The sequence below is a fragment of the Mustela erminea genome, chromosome 16 (genome assembly GCF_009829155.1).
Source record: "Mustela erminea isolate mMusErm1 chromosome 16, mMusErm1.Pri, whole genome shotgun sequence".
NCBI lineage: Eukaryota > Metazoa > Chordata > Mammalia > Carnivora > Mustelidae > Mustela > Mustela erminea.
In genome coordinates, this window is record NC_045629.1 from 48,027,948 (window position 1) to 48,040,862 (window position 12,915).

The following is a 12,915-nucleotide window of genomic DNA, read 5'->3' on the forward strand; positions in this document are numbered from 1 at the left end:
TTGACTTCACTTTTCAGATGATTAAAATGAAGCACAGTAAATTTAATTTGCTCAAAGGTACCCAATGGTAGGTGGCAGAGCTAGAATCATCCATCCTGGCAGGCTAAGTGTGCAGTCTGTGCTCTTCACCAGCGTGCTCTGCTGCCATTTTGAATTGTCAAATACCCAGAAAAGACAGGTGAGTTAATGACTAAAAGTCATCCACTGGATCCGATAATTAGAAAATCAGTTGGGGATCTTTTCCAGGAAAATTTCAGAGGAGAAGGAGGGGTGATACCTGATTGTTCTTGGTTAGGAAAAATAAATTGTGAGGAAATAGAAATACTGAGAGAAAGATAAGTTTCTTTTTTTATTATTTTTTTAATTTAAAAAAATTTTTTTATAAACATATAATATATTTTTATCCCCAGGGGTACAGGTCTGTGAGAAAGATAAGTTTCTGGTTAAAAGGGACTGTGAGAGAAAAGGTGCTAGCCGGAGAGGATGCAGGGTCTTAGGGAGAGCCTCTTTCTCTTCCAAGGAGACTAACTTCAACATAATTTGCCTGAAGGTTCAAGGTACAGAAGAGAAAAAGAAAAAAATGATTGCTTACAGTCCTCAAGAGAAATAAAGGAAAGAAAGAAGAATATTAGTTATTTATTTAACTTGATATATTAAAAGCCTCCTGTGGGTCAAGGCTTATGGGAAAGTACATGGAAGTGAGAAAATAGACACCCAGCTTTCAAGGGTGAAGTGAATTAGCAGAGACAACTCTGTGAAGGAAGCAGGACAAGTATTAATTTCTCTAGTTTATAAAAGAAATAGCCTTGGGTTTACTGGTTCTTGTCTTTGCTCCTTTCACTTCAGGTACTAGATTTATGATGTTCCAGGTCAAAGAAGTATTGCTCTCAGTATTAGAATTTGGTTTTAAAATCAATAAAAATGCTAGTTTGCATTCAAACAAACAAACAAGGGAAAAGGCATATTCCTCAGTCCCAGTCCAGACCTGCTGAATCAGAATTTTTGCAGGTGGGAACTTAACATTTTTAACAAGCTCTCAGGTCATTCTACCCTCTGAGGACAAGAACCCCTGCCATTGGTCATGGAAATCAGCAGTAGTCCTCAGCCCGATCAACTATTTAAATCCCCTACCCTGTATACTCTCAAAATTACTGTTCCTATAGATACTTGGTGATAAAAATGCAGATTAATTTAATTGAATCAATGTATATAAATTTTACTTCTTTTTATATTCCTATTTTCTGGCTTGTTTAACGTTTTGTAGATCTCAACTGAGCTGTAAGTAATGAATTCTGTTTCTTCACAGTGAGCTCGAAAGATATGCCTATTCAGCAGTGAGCAGTATAAATGGTTCAACATGAGCTGTTCCTTATGTAAACATACAAAAGGCCTGACCCAGACTAAATCAATTTAAAAAGGAAAACATTAAAGCTATGTTTCCTGTTATATACTTAAAGTCTTCTTTGGTTCCTTATGATTATATTATTGACCAACTATTGCAGACTTTAGTTTATCCTCCTACACCACCTGCTGAATGGTTCAAATGGTATGGGAGATGAGTTTCGGAAGGGCAAAGCAATTACAATTATAACTCCTACATTTTAGCCAATAAAGCAGCTTTTTGTGTTAAGGGCAAGGAAGTTATGGGCATCTTAACTCACCCCCTTCCTGATTTGAATTGCTAAAAGGTCTTAAAGACTGTAATAAGGATAAAGAGCAAAGTTCATAGAGCTTTTTAGAGGTATGTGAATTTAAGACAAAATTTTATTCCATTTATGATATCAAACATTTCTAGGAAAAAACTTAATTAGGAAGTAATACAATATAAGCTTCTCTTAAAAAGGTATTTTCATGTATTTTCTCCCAGCTTTATTGAGATAAATTGAGAAATAAAATTTGTATATGTTTAAGGCGTACAAAGTGATCATTTGATATATGTATAGTTTGAAATTATTACCTCAATCAAGCTAATTAGACACAGCCATCATTTTACAGTTACCTTTTTTTATGAAAGTTCTTAAGATCTTCTCTTACTATATACCATTAACTATCATCACTATGCTATACACTAGATCCCCAAAACTACTTATTCATCTTATAACTATGTTTGTATGTATATAGGCTTTTTCCAGTTTTATTGAGAAATAATTGACATACATCACTGTAAGATGTACAGAATGATGGTTTGATTTACATATATTGTGAAACGATTAAGACCATAGATTCAGCTAATATCAATCTTTTCATATCGATACAATAAAAAGATAAGGAGTAAAGGGGAAAAGATTTCTCCTTGTAATGTGAACTCCTAGGATTTACTCTCTTAGAGCTTTCCTGTAGATCAGATAGCAGTGTTAGCTATAGTTATCATGTACATTACATCCCTAGCACTGATATGTGTTAGAACTGGAAGTTTGTACCTTTTGACCATGTTTCTCCAATTTCCCCTTCCTGTCCCTAGCCCCTGATAACCAGTCTGATTTCTTTCTCTGATCTCTCTCATTTGTTTCCATTGCACATATAAGTGAGATCACACAGTATTTGTTTTTCTCTGACTGACTAGCATAATGTCTTTAAGGTCCATCCAGGTTGTTGCAAATGATTTCTTTGTCTGTGTGTGTGTGTGTGTGTGTGTGTGTGTGTTTATGGCTGAATACTGTTCTGTTGCATGTATATGTATGTGACATCTTTATCCATCCATTCACCCATTGGCGGACACTTGGGATGTTAGTTTTATTTTGTAAGGTAGGTATTATTACTATTAGGCATCCTGACCCTCACTAAAGCCACAAAACTCTTGTCCTCCAATGAGTTTTCTAATAAAGTAACATTTTATTAGAATTCTTTGCTCTGATGATTTTGCAGTTGTTTCTTATGCTATGAAAATGCAGTGCACTAAATCAAAGCTCTCTTGATTAAAATGTATTTTTGTTTTTGGCTTTGAAGTAAAATTGTTTTTCACTTGTAACTGGCTATTTTTAAATTAAAAGTCATTTGCTTAGGGAATGTCACATTTTAAAAGTTGTAAAAGGATTTCCAGCATTTGAAAAAATGAAAATTGTCTTCAAATTGTGACTATATGTATTTACACCTTTAAAAAAGATCTAATTAAATACATCTTTCACAAGACATCTTCCTCTCAGAGTGCTTAAGAGGAGTTTACATCTAGTATTTGAATGAAAACATTTTGAATGGTTTTTTAAATTTAGTATTGAAAAATAAATTACTAGACTGTCCAAAATGGGCATCTTATACTTTAAAAAATAAAGATCAGTGAGTATTTCAAGATGAGGGGGAAAAAAAAACAAAAACAAGTACTTTGTGGAAAATGAAGTAAATCAGTGAGCCACTGTGTGTTTTCTGACTTTAAAGAATTGAAAATAAGTCATACAGATTATGTAATTAGAAAAATTAGATTTTATTATCTAAGTCTGAAAGAAATTACCCTGCATTTGTTTCTGTCAGAGAAAACTCAAACCAAACTTATAAAGTTTGTGAATAAGAGCTAATCTTAAAATATATTTAATCTTTATATTAACCTAAGCTAATAAGCCAAATGGCCTACCTATATTATTTGTAACAGTGATTTACATTTTATACTTGGGAAAATGTACAAGAATACATTCTTTCCTGGCTTCGATATCTCAGGAGACTAAGAAATTATTGAAGAAAATCTGTTTTTTAAACAGTTTGAAAGAACTGTATCCTGTCTTAGAAAGTCGGGGGTTTATTACAAACTAACCCAGAACACTATTAAAATGTTTTTAGATTGATGAAACAGAACAAATTAGAACACTTGGGTAGAGGGGCCCCTGGGTGGTTCAGTCATTAAGCATCTACCTTTCGGCTCAGGGCATGATCCCAGAGTCCTGGGATCGAGTCCCTCATTGGGCTTCCTGCTTATCAGGAGGCCTGCTTCTTCCTCTCCCGCTCCCCCTGCTTGTGTTCCCTCTCTTGCTGTGTCTCTCTCTGTCAAATAAATAAATAAAATCTTAAAAAGAAAAAAAAAATACGTTGGGTGAATTCACTCACTTAATTCAATGGAAGGTCAGTGCTGCTGTTGCTCTAGGCTTTTGTTTTTCAGAATCCGAATGTGTACTTTATCCGGTGAGTCTTTCTTCCTCTCGCTTTCTAATTATTTCACTGTTATTTAATATTTTATACAGAGGCTGAAGAGAGAATCAAAGTAGGATGATTTTTTTTTTTTTTTCTAACAGTCACTGAGATTTTTATGATGTGTCAAGTTGTATGCTGGGCTCTTTATCTCACTTAGTTCTTAAAATAAGACAGAAACTCAGATCTTTCTCTAGTCTTGACTACTGTGCTAATACATAATTTCTGTAACCTTTTTGCCAGAGGAGAAAATGCCAATTTTCTAGGCAAGTGTGACCTGTGGGCCACACCCCTCCACCCCCAAAGTCTGGGCCTGGTGCTGTTCTCCGACGCTTTCTGATGGAAGGGCCTGTCTGACTTGAAGCCTCACTAGTCTGTGACTTTACTTCCTTCCATACATCTCTCCACGCCAACAGTTCAGAACATTTGCAGGTTTTCTGGATATGCTGTGCTCTCACACCTCTGGACCTTTAAACCTCTTGTTTCCTCTGTCTGAGATAATTTTCTTTAAATTTTTTCATTATATGGAATGAAGTTTGGCGGTTTTGAACTCCCTTAAGCACTGCTTCCTCTTTCCTGGGTCCCTTAGATCTGGGTCCCGTTTTTGTACTTCCAGTTGCATTCTATACCTAACCTTTTATAGCATTAACTCTTTTTGCTATTCCCTGTAAATCCCCAATGAGACTGTAAGCTGTATTAGGGCAGGGACCACAGAGGGATCCAGCATCCCTAGGGCCTGTCACAGGGCCTGGCATGCAATGTTCACTAAATACTCTCTGAATGAGGGAATGCAATTTTGCTTAGTGGCCTTTGAGATAGGAAGATAGAGTTGACAGTCTTGAGTAAGGAACGGAATAGGGAAGTACACGGTTGCTTTTCACTAGTTCTTACATGACCAGCAGGTTTAACTGTCAGGATATAGTTTTAAAGTAGTCATTTTTACATAGAAAAAGAACTTATGAAAGGAGAAAGTAGCATTATATGCGGTGGAAGAAATGAGAGGGCAGTGTTTATATTCATCCCATGGTGAAAGGTTAAGAACATGAGAGACTATGGACTCTGAAAAACAATCTGAGGGGTTTGAAGTGGCGGGGGGGGGGGGGGGTTGTGGAGGTTGGGGGAACCAGGTGGTGGGTATTAGAGAGGGCACAGATTGCATGGAGCACTAGGTGTGGTGCAAAAACAATGAATACTGTTATGCTGAAAATAAATAAAAAATAAATTAAAAAAAAAAAAAGAATTATCTTTGGGGACAGTGAGAAATTAGATAAGAGATTTTTTTCCCCACAATAAGTTGTAAAATCTTTGTTACTAGAAATCTTACTAATATCCTCTTATCTGTTTAGTCTCTGCAGCATCATAGTTGTGGGGGTTTTTTAATTGCAAATTTAGTTTCTTAGGCTTTCTGTCTTTAGCTCTTTTTTTTTTTCTCTTGACTACTGGAGGTTTATCTATTTTAGGCTTTGTTGATCCTTCCCTGTCTTTTTTATTTCACTGATTTTTGTTCTTATTTCCTTCTCTCTATTTTTAATTTTAATTTTAATTTTTATTATTATTATTATTATTTTTTAGTTTATTCTACCTTTTTATGTGTAGCTCATTACTTGGGAGCTTTACCAACATCCCCCACCCAGCAGAGTTGTACGTAGTTACAACTGATGGACTATGGTGACACATCATAATCATGCAGACTCCATGGTTTCCATGAGGATTCAATCTTGGCGTTACACGTTGTGTAGATTTGGACAGATAAATAACATATGACACATATCCATAATTACAGTAACATACAGAGTATTTTCACTGCCCTACACTGAGCACCTTTTCATTTCCCTGTTGGCCATTTGTATGTCTTTGGAAAAATGTTTATTTCAGACCCTTTCCCCATTTTAAAATTGGTTGTGTTTTTGCTACTAAGTTGTATGAGTTCCTTGTATATTTGGGATAGAACTCCTTACCAGATATAGGGTTTGCAAAATTTTCTATTTCAGAGGTTGTCTTTTCATCTTGCTGATACTTTTTCTTTGATGAGCAGAAGCTTTTTAATTTGATGTACTCCCACTTATTTATTTTTGCTTTTGTTGCCTTTTGCTTTTGGGGTCAAAACCAAGAAATCATTGCCAAGACTGATGCCAAGGAGCTTACCCCCTATGTTTTCTTCTGAGAGTTTTGTCATTTTAAGTCTTGCCTAACCTCCTGCATAACTGTAGTACAATTTCAAAACCAGGAAGTTGACAATCAGTATAGTCCACAGCTGTATTCAGATTCAGCAGTTCTCTGGATTCTCCCTGTGTTTAGGTGTGTATAGTTCTGTGCAGTTTTATCACATGTAGATTCTTGTAACCACTATTGCAATCAAGATCCTGAACTGCTCTATCAGCAAGAGGCTCCCCAGGAGGGCTGTTTTTAATTCACACTTTGACCACGTATGTAGCCCTCTGTGACCCCAGCTTTATATGTAGGGTCTGCAATTAAGTTGATTCATCATCTTGGGTGGGCCTTGAGCTTTATCTCCCATGCAGCTATCAGAGCAAAAAATCAGTGTCTGCAGGATTCAGCAGAAAACCTAAGAGCAAAAGCTGGCTTTGGCAGGTGCTTATTTATTAGTTTTCCTGGTTTCGCTTTGGAAGGGGTTGGCGGGGTTGGCGGGGTCAGCGGGGCGGTGGGGGGTACTTTGAAGTTTCTGTTCTCTGGTGCCACCTCTAAGATGTGTTTAAAAAGGTAACTTTAAATTTTTGTCAAGCATTCTAGATAAGAGAAATACAGCTCAATTTAAGACTAAGAAAAAAATGTAGGATATTTCTAGTCTACATGAAAAACTCTGATATGAAACTCAGTGTTTTGTGGTTTTAATCTTGTGATTGTACAACATCCATGCACCAAGGGAAATAGACTGATGTTAATGCTGGGCTGAGTTACTTTGTCTTTTAATATAGCATGACTGTATTTCTTAACATACTTTTTCTTCAAGGATTCTTAAAGTATTTTAGTTCACCTTAAAAATATGTTTAGGGAATTTATTTAAAGTGTAGAAAGCATTGGCTAGTTTAAAATAAGGAAATGTAACTTTTGTATGGGGATTAATAATCTAAAAAATGGGCTATGCCACTAACTGCCCAAGATGTTTACTGTATATTTGAATTCATGTGCATCTGAATCAAAAGTTTGCTGTTTAAAAACTGTTTTCTTACTGCTATGGACATATAGGTTCTCCATTTGAGATTTGTCAAGATTTGTGTCTGTTCAAATCAGTGAACTGAAACAGCATTTACTGATAGCTTGATAGGAGAGTTAGTTCTTGACTTCAAGAAATGTATGATATATTGGGAAAAACTGACATGTCATTGTGATGTTATTGTGCTTTTAGTATAGAGAAACCCCAGGAGCACAGATTTGAGAGAGATGAGTTTGGAGAAAGGTTGGTTGGGAAAGGCTTCATAGAAAGTGAAGTCTGAGGTGGGCCTTTAAGCAGAATTATACCGATACTAAAGTAAAACGAGAACATTGTACCAAAATGGGGTTATTCTAAATGTTATGCCCTCCCCTCTCTACCTTCATGCTTTCTTTTTTCTTTACTTTCATCAGGGCAAGTTGAAAAGGTTCATATCCCATTTTATGGGCTGTATTTCTAATGTAATTATTTGCTTCAAGTAAAATTTTAGGCTATTTTTCTTTGCATCCCCGTTCCTAGATTGCAATTCTTGTAAGTTAGAAAAGAGAAGGAAAACAACAACAACAAGTTGAGCTCTTAACTTTAGAAATGAGAATTCATCCCATTTCCTTCTCTGGCTTCTGCTATGGTTTCTATAGACTGACGCCTATTTGTTTGCCTGTTCTCTGTTATAACTCTCTCTGATATCACCCTACCTGAACTGCCTGCTCATTCAGCTCCAGTTCTTTCCCAGCCCCTTTCTTCACTTGAATTCATTAGCTTCAGCCCGTACCTTGTCTGGCGCAGTAGAACCTCGCCTGGCCCAACAGATGCTGTCTCCATTCCTCAGCAGCTGGCCTAGACCCCTGCCATCTTGAGTCGCTGCAGTTACCCACCTTCCATCAGTATTTGACCAGCCTTCGGGGACATGGTCTGACCCACACTGCTTAACTTAGCCACAACACAGTCTTAACTGGAGTTTCTGTAGTTTTCAGAAGAAGACCCATTCTTCCTTCTCCCCACCCCACCCCCATCAATTAATTTCTTTAGTGTTCAGTTGATGTAATTAGTTTAATTGTATTTTTTTCAAATAGCTGCAGTTGTAGGTTTTTTTAGTACTTGTACTAGTGAAGTTATTTTTAGTCTCTATATCATTGTGTTCATTGAAACTTTCATAGGGACCTAATATTATTTTCCTTTTGATGACTCACATTAAAACATTTGTGAACCAACAAAACTAAATGTTCCCAAACTCATGCAAATATAGGTTTATCTAGCCTCCAAACCCTGAACGCAGTTCTTTTCTTCCTACCATATTTCTTTGCTATTTTCATTCTAAAACCCTCACAAAAAATGTAATAATTTACTTCCTCTAATTTAGGTTTATGCCACTGATGATTTTATTTCTTTGTTTAGCATTGGGTCCAGTAAAGTCAAAGTTTCAACTCTGTATGGGCCAATAATCCTCACTGTGTGTTTCCATATGGAAACAGTGTAGTCTTCTCAACAGTTCAGTCTGTGTGGCAACTGGGTTGTCAAGTTGCTTAGGTTAGGGCAAGGGTTAGGGAAGTGCAGTAGATTGACAAATTTCTATTCTCTTTCCTCAGGAGACATGAAAGGCCTTAAGAAGGTAGATGATTAGCCTTGGAAAGAAGACTGGGTTTTGAGTTAGAAAGCCTGGGTCTAAGTTGTGGTTTTGTCACAAACTACCTCAAACTACCTCAGTACCTTTCAACCTCTCTGAATTATTTTCTCTTTAGTAAAAATGGTGATAAAAATAGAGCCTCCACAGTAGCTCAAGAACCGAAATCATGGATGTGAAAGTACTTAGAAAACAGTACATTGCTGAGAACAATGTAAAAAATCATTATAGGGTAGATTACTATAAGTTTAGGGTACATTTTCAAGTCATCCTACTGGTTACTTCCTAAAACCTGCCTTGGAGATTTGATTAACTCAGTGAGTCCATCAGAAGGAAGAAAAAATGGTAATGATATTATGTTAGTGAACAAAATAAACAGAATATTTTATGTGTTTACATTATTTCATCGCCTTTACAGGAGAGCTTTGAACTTGGGAATTCTTCGAGACCCTGGATCAGAAATTGAAGACAGACAATACCAAATAGACCTGCAGTCCATCAATATTGGTACTGCACAGTGGGATCAACTAAAACCAGAGAAGGAAAGTGGCACAGGAGGGGTGCTAACCGAGAGTGAAAGAAATTCTCAAAACCCAGCCCTTGAGTGGAATATGGCCAGCAGGTAGGAAATTATTAAGAAACATTCTACACTTTCTACTGTTTCATTGCCAGAAGAATGGTTGGTGCTACAGTCTTCAGCATGCCCAACCTAAGTTTTGGGGTACCACTTCTGCATTCATGATTTTGCTTGGAAATCATCTGGTCCTACCAACTGTTACACTGGACTTATTACAAATTTAAGGTTATGTCAGCTTTTTTTTTTTTTTTAAAGCTTGCTATTTGATGAAGGGTTACACTTCAGACTAAGGATACATTCACATTTTCCCTTGAAATTCACTGTATTCAAGGTCAGATTATTTTTTCTAAGTTTCTCCTTTCTGTGTATGATGATAAGAAGAGAAAAGTAACAAAAGCTCTGGGTTGCTTTTATTTTTTTAGTCCACTTTAACTTGAAGCACCTATGTTTACAGAGAACATTGTTAAAGGAATTCGTCCTGAACGAGAGCAATAAGATTTGTAGAGCTATTGCCCTCTCACCCAGGCTGCTCATGATTTCTCATCAGAGTTAGATAGAACTGTTTGCTAGAACAAAGATACTAGGCATTGAAAATACTTTTATAGGGGCGCCTGGGTGGCTCAGTTGGTTAAGCAACTACCTTCAGCTCAGGTCATGATCCTGGAGTCCTGCGGTCTAGTCCTGCATCAGGCTCCCTGCTTGGCAGGGAGTCTGCTTCTCCCGCTGACCTCTCTCTTTTCATGCTCTCTCTCTCCCTCTCAAATAAATAAATAAAATCTTAAAAAAAAAATTTTTTTGCATATTGTAAACCTGGAGGTCTTTATGATTTTAAAAATTGTTAACTATTTTCTCATTTTTTTAAATATATTTTTGCTTATAAAATTTACTAACATCTGTTGCTTATAACATACCATGCTGATTTATTTGATTGAATTTCTTTGAACCATTGTTTATATATAGACTTTGTTGAATCCTTTTGCAATGCTGATTGCTTTGGGGTTCTGTCCTTTTACCACCAAAACTGTATTTATCTATGTCTTGACATTAATAATAGCAACAACTTTAATAATGGATTATATAATACTTATCACTTTACTGAACTTATTTAAATTAATTTTTGTAGTAATGATATTGATGAGAACTATTTTCCCTAATTCTACATGAGGAAACTGAGGCCTAACCAAGATAAATAATGTGCCTAAAACCAAATCCCAAGTAGTAGTCTGTGCTCTATATGAGCTTCTTCTTCTAGAGCTACCCTCATTCTTTTCTGATTTCCCTGTGGCTCTGTTCATAATGAGCTTTTTTCAGCTTCCTGAAAATAAGGTTTGTCACTTGCTATTACACCTTGATACATGATCCCTGCCTGGAGAGTTCCCCCCTCCCCTCTTTTTCTTGCCTAACTCCCATCATTCATCAAGCCTCAGGAAGCCTCATATTTTCCAGGAAGTCTTTGCCTAAGCCTACACAAGAGCAGGTTAATACCTCTTTGGTGTGCTCTTAACATATCATTTGAATATTTAATTCTAATTATCTCTATACTCTGTCTTGATCCTGAAGACAGATCTTCACCATCCTTGTCCATTGATTTATCCCTAGTACAGAGCACTTTCATAGTGTGAAACGTATTGTCAGCAGGGGCACCTGGGTGGTTCAGTCAGTTAAGCATCCAACTCTTGGTTTCAGCTCAGGTCCTGATCTTTAGGTGGTGGGATCAAACCCTGTGTCGGGCTCCGTGCTCAGCAGGGAGTCTGCTGGAGGTTCTCTCTCTCCCTCTCCCCCTCCACTCTCTTTCTCTCAAATAAAAAATATAAATGTATTATTACAGCCTTTCATTGATAAGTGATTGAACATGTTCCTGAATAGGGGTGCAAATTTGAGTGAAAAATTTCCCACATTTCAGGAGAGGGATGCAGGCAACACTTCCAGCAGCTGGTCCTGCATGGAGGATCTGGTGCACACCTTACATGCACTACACCAGTCCTGATCTGTAAACATCACGTGGTAGGCGTTAGGGTCAAGTTCTAGCTTTCCTCTACTCCATTCAGTTTTCAGGTTCAGGACGTTCCAGCTTACATAATTTATAGGTCATCTTGTTTTTTTTTTCTTTTAAGATTTTATTTATTTACTTGAGAGACAGACAGAGGGCACACACACAGAGGGAGAGTAAGAGGCAGAAGAGCAGAAAACCCTGTATGGGGCTCTCTCCCAGGATCATGACCTGAGCTGGAGGCAGACATTTAACTGACTGAGCCACCCATGCCCCCTTATACATTATCTTAAAAGCTACATATTCTGTCAACAAAAAAGTTGGGCCTTATTTTCCTAGGAAACTTTATGACCATCTAGCCTTAACTCAGCTGTATCTGTCCTATTTATTCCTTTAATTCATTGAAATAAAGTTTGTGTTTCTGTGTGTTTTAATAACAGAGTTTGAAATTCACATTACACAAAATTAACCATTTGAAGTGGACAATTCACTGGTGTTTTCTACATTCACAATATTGTGTAACTACCACCCCTATCTATAACCACCATCTCTGTCTCATTCTAAAATATTTTCTATAGCCTAAAGTAAAATCCCTTACCCATTAAGTACTTTCTTCTACATCATTCCCTTCTCTCCATGGTGACTGGCAAATTGCAAACTGCTCTCTATTTCCATGGGTTTATCTATTCTAGATATTTCATATGAAAGGAATCATACAATAGGTGTTCTTTTGTGTCTGCCTTATTCACTTAACACAATGTTTTGGAGGTTTTTCCACATTGAGGCATGTGTTGATACTTCCTTTTTTTTTTTTAAGATTTTATTTATTTCTTTGTCAGAGAGAGAGAGAGAGCACAAGCAGGGGGAGCAGTAGGCACAGGGAGAAGCAGACTCCTCACTGAACAGGGAGCCTGATGTGGGACTCGATCCCAGGACCCTGGGATCATGACCTGAGCCGAAGGCAGGCACTTAAGCAACTGAGCCACCCGGATGTCCCATCAATACTTCATTCTTAGTTACTGTTAGATAATATTCCACTGTAAGTAAATAATACCACAGTTTGTTTATCTGTTCATCTGCTGATGGACCTTTGAGCTGTTTCTGCTTTTTAGCCATAAATTATGAATAATATTGCTGTGGATATTTATGTACAAGTTTCAGTACCTGTTTCAGTACCTGTTTTCAGGTATTAGGAATATATATCTAAGAATGGAATTTTATGGTCATATGGTAATTCTGTATTTAACTTTTGAGAAGCTGCCAAACTCTTTTTCACAGCAACTGAACCAAATTTCATTCCCACCAGCAATGCTCAAGGGTTCCAATCCCACCACATTCTTATCAACATTACTTTTCTTTTTTTTTTTTTTTTAAAACTATAACCATCCTATTGGGTATGGTTTGAATTTGCATTTCCATAATGATTAATGATGTTGAGCCCT

General features: G+C 36.8%; 1 protein-coding gene across 8 annotated transcripts in view; it reads left to right on the plus strand.

Moving 5' to 3' along the window:
• The window catches only part of VPS13B (vacuolar protein sorting 13 homolog B), a 769,746-nt gene that overhangs the window by 471,907 nt on the left and 284,924 nt on the right, over window positions 1-12,915 (plus strand). For all 8 annotated transcript variants that reach the window (XM_032316092.1, XM_032316089.1, XM_032316090.1 and 5 more), the window contains one exon: window positions 9,325-9,528. In XM_032316092.1, coding sequence (XP_032171983.1) covers window positions 9,325-9,528 — 204 coding nt within the window. The remainder of the gene's footprint in view (window positions 1-9,324; window positions 9,529-12,915) is intronic.